The sequence below is a fragment of the Balaenoptera acutorostrata genome, chromosome 21 (assembly GCF_949987535.1).
Source record: "Balaenoptera acutorostrata chromosome 21, mBalAcu1.1, whole genome shotgun sequence".
Taxonomy (NCBI): domain Eukaryota; kingdom Metazoa; phylum Chordata; class Mammalia; order Artiodactyla; family Balaenopteridae; genus Balaenoptera; species Balaenoptera acutorostrata.
In genome coordinates this window covers 25,676,578-25,699,046 of record NC_080084.1, presented here as the reverse complement: position 1 = coordinate 25,699,046, position 22,469 = coordinate 25,676,578, and the positions used below count along the sequence as shown (strand labels likewise).

Below are 22,469 nucleotides of genomic sequence, written 5' to 3'. Positions count from 1 at the left end.
GGGAACTTGCAGTGTTCCACTGTGTTATATTTAATTATGTCTTGTTTACTAGAGTGTAAGCTCTCTACGGGCAGGACCTATGCTTTTTAAAATCTCAGTTTTCCTAAGTTCTACCAGCGAGGCCTACTCAGAGGAGGGGTTTGCAAAACGTTAAGTAAATGGATGAGTGGTTTATGTAAATGTTGCTCAAGAAGAGTTAAGTAGTGGAAAAATTCAAGGCAATAACTCCTTGTCTCCCCCTCCTTTTCGTTCCCTTTCCTTTCTTCCCTCTGTGGCTCACTTTGTCGTGTGCCAAACACTGGTAAGGAAGTAGCAGACTCACACCACTGTTCCTGCCTTCCCGGAGCGCCTAGTTTATTGGGGAAAACAGCTGTTAATTAAAGGATCCCTACACGGTGAATGTAAAATAGCCCACTAGATAACCATGATGAGGGCTTGGAAAGAGAAGTGCCTGGCGCTATGTTAGAGGGAATTAAGAAGTGAGGAATGAGCTAAACAGTCATAAGGATCAGTATTAATTGGGCAACAAAAGGGGTCGGGGCAGTGAAATACCTGCCTAAAGTGAAACAGCATGTGTTAGGGTCCTGTGGTTGGAGAGAGCCAGACTTGAGAACTGGAAGAAGACAATTAGAGCCCGGTTGCCAGGGAGGGGGGGCTTCCATTGGTGACAAATGAGGGTGATAGTGGCCTTGTGAGCCATTTAAAGGATTTGAGCCCCCTATAGCAGCACAAGAAGCCTTTGAGGTTGGGCAGTGAAGATGGAGCTTTGAAATATGAAACAAATCGAATCAGCACACTCCAGCTAACTGACTTTTAGTTTTAAAGCATACCTGATCAGAGGAAGAGGTAGGATGGGGGGGAGGGGAGGATAAGCCACAGTTTCAAATAGGCAATCCTGTTTAGTGTCACTGAAACAGCTTGCTCTAAATTCAAGGCAGAAGTGTCTTACCTTGGATTATAAGCTGGGAAGCATAAGCCAATGTTTGTTTTGTTCACTAATGTACGTCTGGTGCCTAGATCTAGTTGGCGCTTCAAAAATATTACAGTGAAATGGAAGCAAGTATTCTTAGCTCTTTGGTCCTACTTTTTAGAACACGTCTAATTAAAAAAAAAATCCAAATAAGTAGTTGCATATTTAGAGTGATATTTCAAAAGAAAACTCATAGTTGCATTATGTCCTTTGACAAATACTCTGAATTCATTGTGGATTTTTGTTTTGCTGTTCTTTGTTTTTATCTTGCCTAGACAGTTGTCCTCTCTTCCCATCCCCTTTGTGAACTAATTTCGCCAGGTGGCACATTTCTTATATACATTTAATCTTGAAAAAATTCAAGAACTATAGGGTAATACCTATGTGTGTGGTGCATTCTGAAAAAGTAAGTTATAATTTTTAATACAAGGGACAATGCAGTATGTTTAGATAAAATGATTTAAACTGAAAATGACTGCCTTACATAATTAAGATTTTGAACTTCTCAAAAGGATGTTGTTTACACAGTATTTGTACCACACTGTACAGTAATAATTTTATTATTTACGACAGATGAATGGCAGTGCAACAGATACACATTTCTTTGTAATTTGTGGGTACTTCACCTGGAGAGTCAAGGGGAGGGTTTGTGGTGATAATTTTGAATCCCCATTATTCCCCCTCAGCCCCACAAAGTAGATTCTTTCCCCACATAGTTTGAGACTGTTGTTTTATGATGTAATGATATGCATGTTAACTCTCAGACTGCAAGTAATTTGCACTGAAATTTAGTAATCACCTTTTCCCTAAACTTTTCCCCTGTATTTTTCAGTGTAGAGTAGGATTTTGCTATAGAAGAAGTAGCCCTCAGGGACCCATTGAAGTTACCTATATAGAGCACACCGCCACAAGAAGCAACCATGCCTGTGGAAGGAGGGAAAACAGATATGGAGAGGATTGGGCTCTTCAGTGAGATGGAATATGTCACTGTTGGTGATAAATATGTGTCACAATTTAATCGTAAGTATATTTGGTTTCCTTTACAGCCTAAGAGTGATGTTTTCTGTATAAAATCTTGGCTTTAACGTTTGTTAAATGATATTTTTTAATGGTCTGTATTTTATGGTCTTAATTTTATAAGAGCAGGAAGCTTATTTTATTGGGCTACCCTACCTTCATATATTCTCATAGGTAATTTTATTTCTTTCCGAGGTGCATGGCAGTTTTCTCCCAGAATATTTTGTTTTTAGCTTTTTTTGTTGCCTTAGATGGGACACTCTGCTATGCAGACAGCATTAACATTTGCATCTGAAAAGGCCATCCATGATCACTTTCTTGAAAAATGAAATGCTAAATGAATAGCTGAGGGATTTTTAGAAGAGTCATAAATAAAACAATAAGAAAGAATACACTGATATGAAACATCTCCAAGATACACTATTCTGCACCTTGCCTTTTTATTTAATAATGTATGTGGTATGCTAAGCATTGAAAATGGAAAAGGATAAATATGAAAATATTCACTGGAACATGCCTAAACATTCTCTGGAAAACAAAATTACTATCATGGGTACCTGTGGGAAAGGACTTGGGTGACGGAACGTGGAAGGAAAATTTACTGTAAAAATATTTATACTATTGAATTTGGAACCATGTGAATATATTATCATTTCAAAAACCTAAGTTAAAAAAAAAATCAGTGATACAAATTCACATTTAGATAACCAATTGAATTACGGGTTATTTGCACTTCAGAAAATTCTTTCACATTATGGAAGGACTTTACAAATTGAGTTCTCCTAGATGCAAATTACAAAAGAAGTTCTAAATATTCATAAAACCAGCCTTTTAAAAATTATTGGGCTACTAGTACTTCACTGTATACCACAGTTTATTTATCTGTTCCCCTGTTGATGGGCATTTGAGTTGTTTTTGGTTTTTGATTGTTATGAATAAAGCTGCTGTGAACATTCTTGTTTACGTCTTTTAATGGATATAGGCACTCATGTGTCTAGAGTATATACCCAGGAGGGGAATTGTTTTAGTTTGAGTATGAAATACCCTTCCCCTCCAACCTAAAAATACACACTCACACACACGCTTATTGACATCTGACACAAATAGTTTCCTAGCATATTCCTACACAGTGTTCCGTAGTGTATAGATGGGGAAGCATTGGATTCAGTGACCTGTAAGGTCTCTTCCAGCTCTCAGATTCAGAGTTTAACAGGACCTCAATCTAATTATTATTATTATTATTATTTTTTAATGATTATTCTATGTTTATTTATTTATTTATTTATTTATTTATATTTTTTATGGCTGTGTTGGGTCTTCGTTTCTGTGCGAGGGCTTTCTCTAGTTGTGGCAAGTGGGGGCCACTCCTCATCACAGTGCGCAGGCCTCTCACCATCGCGACCTCTCCTGTACCGGAGCACAGGCTCCAGACGCGCAGGCTCAGCAACCGTGGCTCATGGGCCCAGCCGCCCCGCGGCATGTGGGATCTTCCCAGACCAGGGCTCGAACCCGTGTCCCCTGCATTGGCAGGCAGATTCTCAACCACTGCGCCACCAGGGAAGCCCTCAATCTAATTATTAAAATGTTTTAATGGAAGCCTCTTAGTTCTTATTGTCAGTGTAGCCTTTGACACAGACCTTTCAGTAAATGTTTTGAAATAGTGTTTAAGAGCTCAAAACTCACTGGTCCAAATCACATTTTGAAACTTTTCAAAGTCATTTTTCACGTCCTTTAATTACTAGTGAGCTCAAAATTGTGATACTCCTAATTTATTTTTAAAGGACCCTTTAATGAAGCTGCAAGCAAAAATAGACAGATGCTACCTGGGGGATCCAAAGAAATGTCACATCTCCAGGCAGGTTATTTTGATCCCCATTTTGTAAGGATTTTTGAAGGTGAAGGCTACGTAAACCTGAATCAAGTGAGGAGACGGCATATGATGGAAGAAGCCAAAAAAAATCTAGGCAAAGCGTTCCTCCCTAGTAATGGAGATAAGAAGCTGTAAGTATTTGGGAAAAAGTCTTAAATATTTATTGATATATCTCCTGCATAGCTCTCTCTCCTCCATCCTAAATTAAGTTTTGGTTTTTCCGGAGGACTTACTTATGTATGATTCGTTTTTTAAAGTATGATTCCTAGGTCAAGTTTGTCTTAGATGAAGACAATTATATTGGATGATTTAGGTTGACAGGTAATTTTGATTAAGTAGATTTTCATTATCACATTAAATTTTTGGTTATCTCTGTCACTATTCTCTATCAGTTTATACTAATGAAGTCAACTAAATAATGAAAATAAGTTTAGTTGAAAACCTTGCAATAGTCAGATTAGGAAAAAAATTGCCTTGGGTCATCATATCTGTGCCCTTGACTATTTTATCTGCTTTTTAAAACTTTAAGAAAAGTGTAAATACAAAATGTGAAATTAGGAGAAATCTTTTTTGGATAAAGAGGATAATTTATCAAAGATACGTTATTTAAAAATCATGCATGAAGATACATGTATGGGGTTTAACAGTATTTTAGTTGTGAAAATTGTCAATGTGAGGTTCTTTTTTTCTTTAACCTTTAAATACTTAAGATCATATAGTCTATGTAATATCATATAATATAGCTGAGCTTTATATATGATGTTAATTCACACTTAATAACGTTGACTCTCAATCTAGAGCTTATGACAGACGAGGATTGGTTGAAAAATAATTTGGGGCTTATTTATGGTTTTGAGATTAGTAAAGCTGCGGTCTTCAAAGTTAAATTATTAAGTTTTTATTAAGAGTGGAGAATGTCTTCTGTTATTATGGTTTATCTTTTTCCACCTTTTCACACTTTTGAGAGGTTTGAATTATTATTTTTAAATTTATTTTATTTATTTATTTTTGGCTGCATTGGGTCTTCATTGCTGTGTGCGGGCTTTCTCTAGTTGTGGTGAGCGGGGGCTACTCTTTGCTGTGGTGGCTTCTCGTTGCAGAGCACGTGCTCTAGGCGTGCGGGCTTCAGTAGTTGTGGCACGTGAGCTCAGTAGTTGTGGCACATGAGCTTCAGTAGTTGTGGCACGTGGGCTTCAGTAGTTGTGGCTTGTAGGCTCTAGAGCACAGGCTCAGTAGTTGTGGCGCACAGGCTTAGTTGCTCCGCGGCATGTGGGATCTTCCCGGACCAGGGCTCGAACCTGTGTCCCCTGCATTGGCAGGAGGATTCTTAACCACTGTGCCAGATGGGAAGCCCCTATTTATTTTTATTATTACTACTTTTTAAATTTATTTTTATATTTATTTTTGGCTGTGGTGGGTCTTCGTTTCTGTGCGAGGGCTTTCTCTAGTTGCGGCAAGTGGGGGCCACTCTTCATCGCGGTGCGCGGGCCTCTCACTATCGCGGCCTCTCTTGTTGCGGAGCACAGGCTCCAGACGCGCAGGCTCAGTAGTTGTGGCTCACGGGCCTAGTTGCTCCGCGGCATGTGGGATCTTCCCAGACCAGGGCTCGAACCCGTGTCCCCTGCATTGGCAGGCAGATTCTCAACCACTGTGCCAGATGGGAAGCCCCTATTTATTTTTATTATTACTACTTTTTCTTGGGTTTCTTTTTTTCTTCTTAGATATAAATTCAGACGTGCATTTTTTGGGTCACTACTTCATTTCTTTTTCATGTAATGTATGTATTTTATCCTTTAAATAACTGTTTTGTATTTTTCAGCCTCTCCCACCCTCTGGAACTAATATAATATTGTAAATCAACTATACTTAAATAAAAAATAAATAATTTAAAAAAAACAAAGATTCTATTTGTTGTTATAGTTAACTGAATTAATGTAAACTCTTCTAACTTCCTAGAGATTATTAAGTTTTGTTTAGAGCATTTAAAATAGGCATAAAAATTAAAAATATTATCTCAAAATCTGTGACTTTGAAAAATAGGGGAAATTAGATTACAAAATAAGGAAAAAAATTTTTTTCTTACCAAAGTTAGGCAAGTCAGTTCCATTGCATATATTTTGCTCCCTTTTAATAATATTTTATAAATTATGGTAAAATATGTATAACACAAAATTTGCTATTTTAACTTGCTCCTTTTTGTTTTTGTGGTTAAACTGTATTTAAGGTGTGGATTAGGAAGTTACTATGGAACAATAGGTAGACCAGTCCCATTTTTCAGTGCACAATCAAAACCCAAAGAAAAATATGAGCCACCTGGAAAGAATTTGTACACAAACCCAGGAAAGAAAGGAACTGGATATGGGTAAGATATTTTTAATACTTTTGTATCATTTGTTTTGAATTAAAAAAAAATTAATTTCTGAACCCTGAAGTCATCATCATTATTATTTTCCTTCTTTAGCTATGCAAACGTTACCATAGGTAAGCAGTTTTCACACTCTGCTGATTTCTATGATGCAGCAAAACTAAATGACAAGGTAAAAGAATCTATTTTAACTTTTTCCAACCTTTCTCTTATTTAGTTGACTTAGAGAATTCACTTGTGATCTAATTAAGGTTTGTTTTGTTTTATCTATTTGTATTACTTGGGCAATGGCAGATTGATGTTTATGAATTGTGATAATTTTACCTTTCTGATATTAGATTCCCAGAATGAGCTTTAACCCCTGCTATAGTTTACCACATCTATCCTGTATCTCTCCAAACCAGCTGTGAGACCTCTGTTAACTTGGCCTGATCAGCTATGCTCTATTTTGATTAGAAGAGTCCTAAAAGTATCCTGGTCCTTAGCCGTGTTCCCACCACACCCTAATATATTGTGCCTAAAAAAGTAGTGGTAGTACTTTTGGGCTGATCAGGCCATTATGGTGAATGAATGGGATGGAGGAGTGATGGGGAGAAGGGAGGAAGTGGAGTAGAGAATGAAAACCTACAGGGGAGAAAGTGAAAGGACGGGAGAAAACGACTCACTTTATTACATGGCAGAAATAAAAACTGAGATGTACTGGCATAAGCCTCTTACACTCACTTTATACAATATTTGACTTACAGTGAAGCATATTCACATTTGTGGAGAATGCCTACATGCGAAGGAATAGAGGAACCTGTAGAAATTTTGGAACCATATCAACATAATTTAACAATATTGATATAATTTAAAGAAAGCTGGTAGTAATGGAAAGTCAAGTTCATTTGGATGTTAAGAAACAGAAATTAAATGGCAACTATTTTATAAGTTTTTAAATTTTTGTTTTTTTAGGCATGCAGTTTTCAATAATTTTGGCTGTGGTGATTTTAAGTGGCAGTGAGATAGAAGGGTAGTAGCCAGTTTTGCAAATGGGCATGTCCAAACCCAGGAAAAGTTTTCTATTAAATTGGGCAGAAACCTTGGTCATTTGAAAATAGGCATCTCTTGTTTCTATGCATGGATTATTCACTTTATATAAAATTCTGTGTAAACTACTTTTTATATAGAATAGGAATAATAATACATAATATTCTATAGGAAAAATAATACATAATTTATAAATGCATACAAGGCAATTTTATCAATGGCTCAGTAATTAGTCTTTCATCCAAAGTGTATGGGTATAAGATACTTTTCTCTCTTTAGAGTTCTTACTTTTAGAACTTATTATTTGTAAGTCAGAAATTTTATGTCCCTGGATTTCCTAAAATAATATTGTAATATAAAAATGTTGGGACTTCCCTGGTGGCACAGTGGTTGGGAGTCCGCCTGCCAGTGCGGGGGACACGGGTTCGAGCCCTGGTCCGGGAGGATCCCACATGCCGCGGAGTGGCTGGGCCTGTGTACCACAACTGCTGAAGCCCATGTGCCTAGAGCCTGTGCTCCACGGCAGGGGAGGCCACCGCAGTGGGGGGCCCATGCACTGCAGTGAAGAGTGGCCCCCATTCACCGCAACTAGGGAAGGCCTGTGCACAGCAATGAAGACCCAACGCAGCCATAAATAAATAAATAAATTTATTAAAAAAAAATGTTGTAATGTAAAAAGTAAGTATTCCTTATTCTTAGAAGTAAAAGCTGACATTTTTTTGAAGGCCTATCATATGCCAGGTACTTTGAACACATAATCTCATTTAATCTTTACAACAGCATTAAGGGTGTGGGGAATATTATCATCATTTACAGTTAAAGAAAATGTGACACTAAAAAAGTAAGTAACTTTCCCAGTGTCCCTGAGAAATGCTAAAAAGCAGGAAGGAGTTAGGGTTTGAACTAGAGACTGACTTTTTTTTACTGCCTTATATCACCCAGATAGTTGGTACAGATTTGTTCAAGTGATAAATAAATCTCTATACATCAAATATATTTATATCCAAAATGAACAATCATAACTGTGCTTGTTCATAAGTAAGCATATCTTTTGTATCATAAAAATAGAACATAACAAAGGAATGTTTCAAAAAAGTGAACCCAGCAGTATATATTAAAAAATCTACATGCTTATATTAAAATTTAAAGGTATATTAACTCTACATTACTTCCAGTTTGAGTAATTTTTGCTATATAATTTCAAACTCTTTAATTTACAGAAAGAGAATGAAGAACACCATCGTTTACTTAAAGGGACACCTTTCAAATTAAATCTTTACCCAAGGGAATATTTTGATACCAATCCTTATTTGTTTGAGAAACCTTTACCACCAATTAAAAAAGCGGAGAAGAAAGAAGCACTTGCAAACCCTTTTAAGCCCTCTTCTCCTGGTAAAAAGGTAAGTTAAAAATTTTAGAATGAAAAACTATTAAGCATTATAAAGAAACATTGCCTCTTGCTATCATTATTTTATTACCCATGTAAATAATAAACTTTTGTTTATATTCATGCCATGAATCATGAAACTTGTTTTTATGAAATTATGAAAAGTCATAAAACTGGATAGCATAGGGAATAATGAAGCTCTTATAATGAAATAATTATTAACCATTTCATAACCATTTCAAAAGTATTTTACTTTACAATAAATTTTCTAAGTGCCTCTCTAGATTTAGGCATAGTTTTTCTCAAAACCATAAAAAGTCAGATAATCTTTAGTTTTTGAAGTGGTGATTAAAATGAACTGTCTCCCTTCTGCTGAGGTTTACAACAAGTGTGAATAAAAATGAAAATGCTTCTAACAGTAAACCTTAGTTTATACTTTCGTTTTTCTTCTGTGAATTGCCTGTTAATTTTCCTTGCGAATGTTCTATTAGGATATTTGTCTTTTTGATACTGATTTGTAAGATCTTTTCATATATTAAGGATATTGTTTTATCATTTGTGTTGAAAATAATTTTTCTAGTCTGGTGAATCTTTGACTTTGGTTATAGTATTTTGTGCTCTTCAGAAATTTAATAATTTGATGTAGTCAAATTTATCAGTCCTTTGTGCTGAGTTTATGTCATTCTCAGAATGACTTTCCTTCCCAGCAGTATTAGAAAAATATGCATTCCTGATTTCTTTTACTGAAATGTATTTTGATGTAAAGAGCAAGGTAAGGATCCAGCTTTTATCTTTTTCAAAATTCAGTTTTAAGGGCAGAAGGAAGCGTTGTGGGGAGGACACGTTCTGTGCCTTGACTGTCGTTGTGATTTTAAGCGTGTATACATCTGTCAAAGCTCATAGAATTGTAAACTTAAAATGGGTGCAGTTTATTATACTTAAATTAGATTTACGTAAAACTGATTGTGAAAAAATTCAGTTGTTCCTGATCTCACCAATAGGATAATTAGCACCCCTGCTTTGAAATGCCACCCTTATCAAATCAAAATTCCCATTTTTTAGTTTTTTTTTTCCTGAATTTTCATGCAATTTGATTGATGTTTATTTCTACCAGTACCAAACTACTTTTAATTATTTTTGCATTTTAATATTGGGTGGGTCTAGTCTCTTCTTACTCTTTAAAAAAGTTATATGGCTGTTTTCCAATATTTATTATTTAGAACTTTGGAATTATTTTGTAAAGTGCTGGGGGAAAAAAGACCTTAGGTATTTTGCTCTAAAATTAAATCTTTAGATTTTTGCTTGTATTAACATATTTATATTTTGAATCTTCTGACCTAGAATTAAGCTACTTACAAAAACCTTTATTTGTCTTGTAGATTTTAATATTTTACTTCACATAGATTTTTCTGTCTTATATTTATTCCTACTTATTTTAAGGTCCTGGTCAATGCTTTTTTCTCCCATCAATCCCCTTTATTATTTGTTCTTATTAAAACATTTGATTTTTTAAAATAACTGGCCACTTCATTAAAGTTTCTTATGTTCTAATGGGTATTCTGTTGATTCTCTTTGGATCTTTAGACATATGATTATATATCTGCAAATAATTTTGGTCCTTCCTTTCTAATATTTATATCTCTTATGTCATGCTCATTCCAGTATTTGGATATGATATGGGGATCATGGGAACTCCTCCAGTGTTCATTTTTATAGATGCCAAAAATAAGACTAAATCAAGAATGTATGTAGAATTATACTGAATATTTTGGTGTAATCTGTTTAGACCATCTTTTTTTCCTCCATTGACTTGTTATAAGTAACAGTAATAGATTTCTTGGAATGATTCCCACTTGACTGTGTTGTATTAATCTTTAAGTGTAACACTGTGTTTTATTTGTTAATATTAAGTATTTTCACATCAGTAATTTTAAGGGTTGTGACTGGTCTGTACTTTTATTTTTATATGCCTTGTTCTATTTTGGTATAAGTAGATAATAGCATCTTAAAATAATCGGGAGATTTCCTTCTTTTTCTGTGTTCTGTAAGAGTTTAATAGCACCAGAAATATCTGTTCCTTGAAAGCCTGAAAGAATTCTCATAGGAAATGTTCTGGGCTTAATTTCTTGCATGATGCCCATCTGTTTTCTGTAGGTGGTCTCTCTCTTTTTGAGTCACTTTTGACAATATTTTCTTTGAAAATCATTCATTTCATTCATATTTTCAAATTTATTAACATAGAGGTGTACAAAAATACTATCTTACAGTTTTTGCTATTCCATATATGTACAGGTTTCTTCCACCCATTTCTCAATCTTAATTATAATATAGACTTACCTATTTATTTTTTAAGTATCATCTGGTGGGTTGGTTTATTTACCATGTATATTTTTACATTTTCAATTCATCTGTTTTGCTTTTACATTAATTAATTAATTAATTTTATTTTCTTAAGATTCCTTATTATTTGTTGCTCTTAAAAATAATCCATGTGCCTCTATCTGGAAAACTTGAAAAATTACAACCATATCTTTCCAACGAATCAAGTTTTCATGTATATCTGACTTAGACACTGTCAGAGAAAGGATGCCTAATTAAATGGGTCATTGTGATTGTACAGAGTTTTCTTGTTGACCATATATAATATAATGATAAAAATCCTGTTAGTAACTCAGTTTAAAAGGTCAAAGCAAATGTTTGTTTGTTTTGTGTATAGCTCAAAAAATATTTTGATTGACTTCTCTTAATAGATTACAAGAAAAGTACAGTATATGGTACAGTATCCATGGGGGATTGGTTTCAGGACACCCCCCCCCCCCCATTCTCAGGATACCAAAATTTGAGGATGCTCAGGTCCCTTATATAAAATGGCGTAGTATTTGCATGTAACCTTTGCTTATCCTCCTGTGTACTTTAAATCATCTTTAGATTACTTATAATATCTAATACAATGTAAATGCTATGTAAAGCACATGTCAAGTTCAAGTTTTTCTCTTTGGAACTTTCTGGAGTTCTTTTTCTTTAAATATTTTCGATCTGAGGTTGGTTGAATCTGAGCATGCAGAACTTGTGGATACGGAGGACTGACTGTGGATTACAGTTTCCTCTCTCTTTTTCTATGTGCTCTTCCTTTATTTTTATCAAAAAAAATTTTTTTATTTTTAGTATCTTCCCCATCATTTACTGACATTTAGTGAACTCATGTCGTGCCAGGCTCCCTGTTGGACAAACCTTACCCTTGGCCTCTTCTCTCATCTTCTGGTTCTGAGCCCTAACTCCTTTCTCTATCAGAATACGTGTGACCTAGGTCTCATTCCCTCAGTAATGGGCTCACCTCCTGTGTAGATGATAGCCTGATCTGATAAATTCTCACTAGAATATTAACTGTTGGCAACAGTTTAGAATATTACCTTCTTATAAATATTTGCATTTTAATAGAGAACTTTTGGAATTACAGTGTCTTAACCCCATAGAATTGGTGGTAGGGAGACGCTTTGGTGGTATTTGAATTAAACAGTACAGACAATTTTCTTTTTTTTTTTTTTTTTTATTTTATTTATTTATTTTTGGCTGTGTTGGGTCTTCGTTTCTGTGGGAGGGCTCTCTCTAGTTGCGGCAAACGGGGGCCACTCTTCATCGCGGTGCGCGGGCCTCTCACTATCGTGGCCTCTCTTGTTGCGGAGCACAGCCTCCAGACGCGCAAGCTCAGTAGTTGTGGCTCATGGGCCCAGTTGCTCCGCGGCATGTGGGATCTTCCCAGACCAGGGCTCGAACCCGTGTCCCCTGCATTGGCAGGCGGATTCTCAACCACTGCACCACCAGGGAAGCCCCCCAGACAATTTTCTTTAAATGTAAAACCAACTCCATGTACAATGCACAAATATGTATGAACTTCTTCAAATCTAATTTTGTTAGAAGCATTTTTACAAAACCACATTAAATTGTCTCATTTTTATTTGTAGGCTGGTGGAATGAAGGCAGGAACATTTGATTCTTACCCTTCACATTCTGCTGACCCTTATGGGGATAAATTGACAAGCCATATTTCCAGAAAAGGTGCTAAGGTTTTCCATCCACCAGGTGGACCAAAAAGCAGACCAACTGAAAGTATAATGACTTTGAATGTCAAAAGGTAGTAATGTTACATTTAGCCCATAAACCAAGACAAATTATTTTCAGCTTTTAGATTTCTTCAAAATAATATCTTTTATTTATACATACTTTAAAAAATGACAAATTTGGGTGACTTTAGAAATCTCAGCTTCTTTCTTATACCTGCCCTCCCCTGTAGAAGTTCTTTCCCATCTTCTGAAATTCCCAATTCAAGAAGCTTAATTTTTCTGTAACAAACTATTCTGTTAATAATTTTTAAAGCAAATCTATATAGCACCTTATTTCGAGTCATTTGAGACTTTAGATATATACAGTTCAGTTAGCAGTACATGTTAACATTGTCTGTTTCTCAGTCTTTTGACCCTTGCTAAATTATTATCTCTATGTGGGCCCCAGGCTCTCAGTAATTGTTTGGAATCCTAATGACACTTATTCTGTTCTTAACTTTCAAATAACCTATGAAAGCAGGAAATATTCCGCTTAATTAAAAATGCTTCGAGGAAAAGTATATGTATATTATGAATGTATCATGGAACTTCAATTTTACCTAGATTTTGAGCACTCTCAAAACTGAAAAGAAGTTCTTAGAAGTTCAGAGTGTAATTTAGAATAGGACAATCCATCATTCTTTTGGTGTGTGCGCAAGATCATAAATAACTGAAGAATTGATTTGATTACCTTTCCACCTATTCATTGGAAAACTTTTAATGCCAATTTAACTAACTTACATATTTCTGACTTCAGTGTAATCATACAATGGATTAGGTAAAGGACATCAAATTCACATTCTTTCCTTTTGTAAAAACAGTAGTACATCTTCATCACTTGTGGACAGTGATTGTAATGCCAACATCATTATTATATCACCAAAGTGAGACCTGCCCTTCATGATTTGTGTAATTTGACTGTTGTCTATAGGAATAATATTCTTTGAGGGCTAGTTGTTAGATGATCGGTCTGGGAAACAAAGATATGGAGCCTTTTTTCCATGTGTTTGGACCTTTATCCTTTGGCAAGTTACCTATCAGTACTCTGGCCAACTTTAGTTATACCATAGAACTGACAGTAAAATTGGAATTTTCCTCACAACACTCACCCTCAAATAGATGGAATTTTTTTGGTGCAGGGTGGTTTCAGGTTTTCTGGCTATCCAGAGGACAGATCCAAGAAAGCTCTATGATGCCCTAGCATATATGTTTAGAGCAGAGTAAAGAAAAAAGTAACTGATTGTTCTTCTGGAAAATCAGAAGTTTATCTTTTGTTGAGTAATTTTGAGTTTATTCAATCCCTCTTTTTTTACATGATCACAAATATTATCCTAAATCAAGTTTTAGCTTCTTCTATCCTAATTTTAAAACTAATAAACCTTTGGGCAATAGCATTTAAAATTGGTATCATAAACCAGTTATTCCCTCTTAAATTACATTTTAAAAGTATATCTGACATATAAAGTGAAGCTTTTTATTTGGTGAGAAAATTTGGTTTTGGATTGGTAATTTTTTATTGCAAAATGTTTTTACAAGAATAAACATATATTACCTGCACCTATAAAATTAAATGTGCATTTATTTTCCAATTTTAGGGCACTAAATATGAAGAACTACAAGATTGCTTCAGTACAGTCCTATTAGCATCTGGAAGACAAATAGCCGTATAGGTCCCGACTACCAAAAATTCATTATCAAGTGCTCATTATTTGAAAAAATATAAGATATTGTGGAACAAATAGCTCAAGCATTTAAAAGAAATTTAGGGCTGTGACTCTAATACTCTTCCATCTTTTAGTACTATTACATAATAAATAAATAGTATTTGTTAATAATTTAACATATGCTTGCTGATCTGTGTTTAGATCTGTGTTTCTGAGGAGATGTTTAGGAATGTTTAGAAATGTTATAAAACCTTGAAGTGTAGTCTGTCATTTGAAATATTTTGCTCCTAATGTTAAAATATTGCAGGGTTGGAGGGTAGGGGTGAAAATGGGGGCTGGAGGGGTAGAACATGCACAGTGAATTCTTAATTTGCTCTTCCTTCTTGGAGGTATTTGAAGGTTGAGTTGATAGTTATCCCAGTGTCACAGCCTGTTAAAGCATTCCTTTTTTTTTTTTTTTCTTTAATTTTATTTATTTATTTTATTTATGGCTGTGTTGGGTCTTCGTTTCTGTTTGAGGGCTTTCTCTAGTTGTGGCAAGCGGGGGCCACTCTTCATCGCGGTGCACGGGCCTCTCACTATCGCGGCCTCTCTTGTTGCAGAGCACAGGCTCCAGACGCGCACGCTCAGTAATTGTGGCTCACGGGCCTAGTTGTTCCGCGACATGTGTGATCTTCCCGGACCAGGGCTCGAACCCGTGTCCCCTGCATTGGCAGGCAGATTCTCAACCACTGCGCCACCAGGGAAGCCCAAGCATTCTTAACATCAAAGAGAAGTATTGATCCAGTCATATTGCATAGATTCATGTATACACACATGATATAGTGAGGCAGATAGCTCAATTTATGTGGTATCGTGCCTTCTATTTGTGGCCTATGTACAGCATCAGATCAGCCAATGGCACCCTCAGGATGAGGAGGGGGAAGGGAGAGTGGGGATGTACTTTAAGTTCAGTATATTACGAACAATGGCCAGGTTTCAAGACAGGTGCAGTTGGCCTTTGGTGTCCTCTCATGCTCCTCGGTAGCTGCTCAGAGCTGCCTCTCTCGTACCTGCCTCTCTGGGTCTTACCCTCTCCTTCCCAAGTTCTCTCTTCACTCGTCCTACCACTTAAAAAATATCTGTTCTTAAAAGATATGATTTAAATATATTACTGTAATTCATAGTGAGGTCTCTCTCAATAGTCGTCATTCAGTTGGGGCGGGGTGGCAGTGGTATTTAAAAAGAGAAATTTACAATATCTATTAATATAATGTATTGCGGGAATTATTTTTGATCCATGGTTTTTTCTTAGTAGTTGTCTCTATGCCACTCTAGACCTGTCAGAGCTGAAAACCAGAATATATAGGGGTGGCAGTAGTCTCTTTCTGGACCTACTTTTTTTTTCAGTGGGGGGAAACCATGTCAATCCAGATCCACATCTGGCTTTTAAAGGGATTGCAGATGGTACAGAGAATTTTTAGTGTTGTCAAAAATCTATTTTTATTTCCATGCCTCATAACTGTTTACTTTTTTCTAAAAGAAAATATTTTTTTAAAAGATTTTTTAAAAAGACTTAAAAAGTTTTCTAAAATACTTAAAAATTTTGTTTCCTATCCAAAGGACAGTGTAGAATGAAGATCTTGAAGACATTGTTAGGGGTATAATGAGACTCAAAGGGGAATACATTTGTCTTCAGAATAGCAAAGGTTTTGCCAGGTGGACAAAACTGAATAAAAACTCATTTAGTTGCATATAGATAAATGTTACCAAACAAGCCTTATAAGTATATGCATTATTTTGAGGAAGAGGTTTATATATTCAGATTTTATTAAAATCTAAATAATTGCTCATTTTCACCTCTGCCTTTTGTTAGCTATTTATTTTATTAATGTGCCTCTCATAACAATGCACACTTCATATAATTAATTCATAGATGCGAGTACTCATCTAATGCCTCCTGAAGGGTGTAAAAAGCAGTGTGACAGTTGACAGAGCTTATCTAGAGTTTACATAAATATATTGTGTCAAATAGAGAAACCAGTAATAGGAATAGCGAAGCCTATAGAAAAGTTAAGATTTTTGAAATGATCAGAAATAGAGGAACACACACATACAAATTTGATTTGAGGGGCACAAACTATTTACGATGCCCATTGTTTTCTTACAACTAGTGTCTCTCTCTCCTTTTAGTTTTGAAAATATAACAATACAACATTAGGTGGTTTCCTGTGAAACAACTTTTTCCCCCAGAGTCAGTTGTGAAGAGTTAACATTAATGGACACTGGTGTTCTGTCTCTTGACAACTCAGGCATCTAGTTATCTACTGCCCATTAGGATGCCTGTATGACTTGAGTGGTTTTCTGCATCCACCATCAGAGAATAATGGAAGCAATAATATGCTTGCTTAGTAGTTGTTAATCTCTGTTATGAACCATCCAACCACACCTATTTAAGGCTCAAAGTTGAAACGAAGATTAAGGATGTTAACCTGATCATGGAAGAAATGCTTAACTTTGAGAGAGACTTAGATCAATAAGAAGCTCCAACAGGAACTGGAGGGAATGTTAAGCAGTAGCATAGTGTATTTTTGGAAACCTTACCCTGCTTCTTCAGAGATTGCTTGCTCCTTTTGTATGTTAATATTGTGGACTGTATATTAATAATAAGCCAGGCTCAACCTATGACTAGCTGGGTAAATTGGAGCAATTTAATTAAGCTTTAAACCATATCTCCAGCTTACAACATTATCCTGAATCAGAGTTCTATTTATAACTGCCTACAAGACATCTTTTTTCTTTTTAAAATGATCTCCTAGAGAGCTCAAATGTAATGCTTCCAAAATGAAATCTATCATTTTTACCTCTTAAATTAGCTCCTCATTAATTATTCCCTCTCTCGGTAAATTGTGCTTCCAAATATCATGTAACTTAAAACAAATCTTGAAATTATTCAGAAATCATCTCCCTTTACCATCCAATCCACTACTTCACTAAGTTAAAAACCCTTTAGTGGATTCCCATTATCCTTAAGATAAAGGCAAAATCTATATCAGGGTTAAAAGGCTCTTCGAGACTTGACTCATTTCTTTTCCTTTATTTCTTGTTACTCTTTGCTCTTTTCATTCTACCTACAGTAGACTTATTTCACTTTTTATAATGACAGACATGCTGTCCCTTGCCTGGGAGGGATTTATCCACTTTCTATAGCTTGGAACTTTTCCCACCATCCATCATCTTCTTACCTTACTAACTCCAATTTGTAGACTTTCAGATCTCTTCTAAAAATGTTTCTTCCTTATGTAAGGCCTTCCTGATCTTTGAGATGAGGTTAGGTCCCCTTGTTAAGTATTCAAATAACACCTTCTAACTTCACGTTTATAATATTTATTAGCCTGTATCTTCTGTGATATCATAAGTACTGTAAAACCATATCTATTTTGTTTATGGTTATTAGCACCTAGCATAGCGCTTGACACTTTTTGTAGGCAGTCAGTAAATATTTGTTGATTGAATGAATGAATATACTATGGTGGCCATATTTAATCATCTTTCCCCTTCACCTTGAATTATTTGTGATTCCTTGCAAGTGACATGTTGTTCTGAGCTATTATGATGGCTCACATGCTTTTCCTTTCCTGGAATACCCTATGCCTTTCATTGTCTTGCTAACTTCCCAATTATTACTCAAAACTGAGATCAATACGTAATAAAAAACCAAAGCTACATAAACAAGATGAGAAGACAACCCTCAGAATGGGAGAAAATATTTGCAAATGAAGCAACTGACATAGGATTCATCTCCAAAATTTACAAGCAGCTCATGCAGCTCAATATCAAAAAAACAAACAACCCAATCCAAAAATGGGCAGAAGACCTAAATAGACATTTCTCCAAAGAAGATATACAGATTGCCAACAAACACATGAAAGAATGCTCAACATCATTAATCATTAGAGAAATGCAAATCAAAACTACAATGAGATATCATCTCACACTGTTCAGAATGGCCATCACCAAAAAATCTACAAACAATAAATGCTGGAGAGGGTGTGGTGAAAAGGGAACCCTCTTGCACTGTTGGTGGGAATGTAAGCTGATACAGCCACTATGGAGAACAGTATGGAGGTTCCTTAAAAAACTAAAAATAGAACTACCATACGACCCAGCAATCCCACTACTGGGCATATACCGTGAGAGAACCATCATTCAAAAAGTGTCATGGGGGCTTCCCTGGTGGCGCAGTGGTTGAGAATCTGCCTGCTAATGCAGGGGACACGGGTTCGAGCCCTGGTCTGGGAAGATCCCACATGCCACGGAGCAGCTGGGCCCGTGAGCCACAATTGCTGAGCCTGCGCGTCTGGAGCCTGTGCCCCGCGACGGGAGGGGCCGCGATAGAGAAAGGCCCGCGCACCGCGATGAAGAGCGGTCCCCGCACCGCGATGAAGAGTGGCCCCCGCTTGCCGCAACTGGAGAAAGCCCTCGCACGAACCGAAGACCCAACACAGCCAAAAAATAAATAAATAAATAAATAAATAAATAAGAAAATCCTTTAAAAAAAAAAAAAAAAAAAAAAGTGTCATGTACCAAAATGTTCATTGCAACTCTATTTACAATAGCCAGGACATGGAAGCAACCTAAGTGTCCATCAACAGATGAATGGATAAAGAAGATGTGGCACATATATACAATGGAATATTACTCAGCCATAAAAAGAAATGAAACTGAGTTATTTGTAGTGAGGTGGATGGACCTAGAGTCTGTCATACAGAGTGAAGTAAGTCAGAAAGAGAAAAACATATACCGTATGCTAACACATATATATGGAATCTAAAAAAAAAAAAAAAGGTCATGAAGAACCTAGGGGCAAGACGGGAATAAAGACACAGACCTACTAGAGAATGGACTTGAGGATACGGGGAGGGGGAAGGGTAAGCTGGGACAAAGTGAGAGAGTGGCATGGACATATATACACTACCAAACGTAAAATAGATAGCTAGTGGGAAGCAGCTGCATAGCACAGGGAGATCAGCTCAGTGCTTTGTGACCACCTAGAGGGGTGGGATAGGGAGGGTGGGGGGGAGGGAGACGCAAGAGGGAAGAGATATGGGGATATATGTATATGTATAGCTGATTCACTTTGTTATAAAGCAGAAAACTAACACACCATTGTAAAGCAATTATACTCCAATAAAGATGTTTAAAAAAAAACAAACAAACACCAAAGCTAAAGAATCAGACGGAAAATTGACAGGCTTACACGCTGATGTTAATATTTGAAAAAGATTGAAAATCAAATAAAATAATTCAAAGAGAGAGAAAAACAACCAATTGAAAAGTAGATGTGAAAAACTTAAAATTGTTTTTTTGAAAAGCAGCCTAGAAAAAAAAGAGAGGTGAGAGAGAATACAAACTATACTCTGAGTAAGGAATAGATTTAACCACAGATGTAGCAACAGTTAAAACATGTACAATTCCATGTCAAATACATTTGAAAATGAAATGTTACCAGAAGTAATTCAACAAGAACTGAAAACATGAATGGACCAATAAGGGTAGAAAAAATGGAAATAATAGTTAAACTTAGTAGCCAAAAGGTACTGTGTCTAGATTATTAAGGAGCTAAATCCTATCAAATCTTCAAAACAGAGAAATCTTTTGTTATTTAAATTGTTTTGATCATAGAAAAATATGAAAAGAGTTTTGATTTATTTTATGAGGATAGCATTACTGGACAAGGATAACATAAATAGGAAAATAATATTTCTAACTCATTAAAAAAAATCCTAAATCAAATACAAGCCAATGGAATCCACATTTTAAATGAACATAAAATGATTTATTATTCTATGACTGCTAAAATAGCTTGACATGAGTGAATCTATTATTATAATAAAGTTCTTCAATATATTAAAATGAAAAAAATACATGTTCCCCTAATAGATGCTAAAAAGCCATTTGATAAAATTAAATACTCTTTCCACTTAAAACCTCTTAGGATGTGATGATTAGGAAGAACCTTCCTTACTTTCTAAAGTATATCTATCACAATCATAACAGACATTAAGCTTGAGCCATAAACAAGACAAACACTGCCCTGGAAAATATATTAATATAAATATATTAATGCAGGAAGACAAGAAAAAATCCCAAGAGGAAATAAATATTAGAAAAAGACAATATTATTGCTTGCAGGTGATATATAGTTATTTACCTACAATGTAAAAAGAATCTGTTGAAAGATATTTGAACTAATAAAATTGTACGATAAACAGATGTATATAATGATCTGCAAAAAAGATAGTTTTTTTCCATATGTCCATTAGGAAATGTGAAAACTATTCTATTTACAATAGGAAAAAAACTATGGAAACTTAAGATTAAATGAAGATATAAAAGGAGGCCGGAGCAATAGACCATGTTCCAGGGAGACTAAATATTGTAAACTTGCTGTTTATCTTTAATATATCAATAAATTTAATGCAATTTAATAAAAATCCCTACAGAATAAAAACAATAAAACTTGACTAGCTAATTTTAAATTTTATTTTGAAGACAAAACATTAAAATATGTCGTGAAAATTTGAAAGAGGATGTTTGTTCTAAGCAAAAATATACTAAGAAGCTATTTATACTATAATCAAAAACAGTAATGTATTAGGGGCTTCCAATTAAAACTGGCAGGCAGAACACACTTATTTGCTGGCTCTCCTCTGACCCTAATAACACAACAGTAAAATAATGAGTCCAGAAAAATGACTCATAAGGGGATCATCAGAGAATAAGGAGTTTCAAAAAAATTCTGTAGACAAAAAAAGTAAGAATAGAGCCAAAAATGTTTAATTAAAAGTGTGTTCAGGAAAGACTTTTTCAGTCAGTTTCTTTTTTTCCTCCTACCTCCTTCCCATCCTCAGTGCTTTCCCAGTTCAGGCAACCCAGAATTTTACCCCCAGATGAAAAACTAAGCATCTTGCCTCTGAACATTCTGAAGAGCTACCTAAGGAGAATTGGGACTACAAGAGTAAGGTTCTTGTTCTGGCATTATTACTCCAATAAGAATAATTCTGTTTCTATTCTGGTCAATAGCCCTGTACACACATACTCATAGTTACAGGCATCTTCTTTATAGTTGGGGGAGATCTGGTGGAAAAACATACCTGCATATACCAGCTCCCTAGAAAAGTCAACACTGTGTTCTGTCTGTTCATAGGACTTGATTTTCCAAACTTCCCAAACTTGACTACCCAGAAATGGCTTCTAGCCAAGATAGAGTATCAGGAACCAGATTTATGCTTCTTCTTTAGGCAATTAAAAACTGTACAAAACATACATAACAACTCTTTTTAGATACTGGACACAGACAGTGCAGGATTGTGATCTGTGAGGAAAAGGAAACAATTGAGGTGAGCCCTGCGATTGCTTTTTGTCTGGAGGCACTTTTGGACTGAAGAGGATGGAGGACTTGGAGTCTCAAAGTATAGTAGCCTTGCTGAGTTGAGACAGAAATTGGAACCAAGGACTCTAAAGTGGCTCAAATTTGTGGGGTTGAGTTCTAGAGAGGAAAGATCTACACAGGAAAAGAGTTCAGAAATCTGCATAGGAATCCCCTTAACCCTGCTGACATCTAAGACAGGCATGCGTAAGGTTAAATTCCATGAGGCAGAACAAAGAACAACATGAGGCAGGACAAAGAACAACATGGACCTGTCATGGTTCCCACAGCTCACAGAAGGCCAGGAACCATTCAAGGATGGGACATTCTCACCTCTCTGCATTCAGTGGTGGTTCCAGAGGATCTCGAGTAGACTAGAGGCTACTCTACACCCACCCTAATAAAAGTTTAAAAAACAAGCCTTAAAAGCACCAAATTGAAGCAGAAGTAATGTAATGCCTAACACAACCAATTCCAACAATCTGTAAAGGAAGCAACAACATTCGGACAATCAACAATGTAAAATTCACAAAAACCCATCTTCCAGGTGGATTTTTGGCATACTAGATATGCCAGGAAGCCAGAAAATATGACCCATAACTGGGAGAAAAATCAGTCCATAGAAATAAACCCCCAAACAGTAGAGAAGATGAAAT

General features: G+C 35.7%; 1 protein-coding gene across 8 annotated transcripts in view; it reads left to right on the top strand.

The window, feature by feature from the left end:
• CFAP96 (cilia and flagella associated protein 96) overlaps positions 1–22,469 on the top strand; it is a 97,343-nt gene that overhangs the window by 447 nt on the left and 74,427 nt on the right. For 3 of the 8 annotated variants that reach the window (XM_057537264.1, XM_057537263.1, XM_057537265.1), the window contains exons 2-8: positions 1,803–1,990; positions 3,769–3,988; positions 6,082–6,219; positions 6,319–6,394; positions 8,472–8,651; positions 12,601–12,770; positions 14,334–14,582. In XM_057537264.1, coding sequence (XP_057393247.1) covers positions 1,891–1,990; positions 3,769–3,988; positions 6,082–6,219; positions 6,319–6,394; positions 8,472–8,651; positions 12,601–12,770; positions 14,334–14,382 — 933 coding nt within the window. In that variant the 5' untranslated portion in view covers positions 1,803–1,890 and the 3' untranslated portion in view covers positions 14,383–14,582. Of the gene's footprint in view, positions 1–1,802; positions 1,991–3,768; positions 3,989–6,081; positions 6,220–6,318; positions 6,395–8,471; positions 8,652–9,345; positions 9,881–12,600; positions 12,771–14,333; positions 14,583–22,469 lie in introns of those variants that run through there. The other 5 variants (XM_057537268.1, XM_057537267.1, XM_057537269.1 and 2 more) reach the window with 3 other exon arrangements.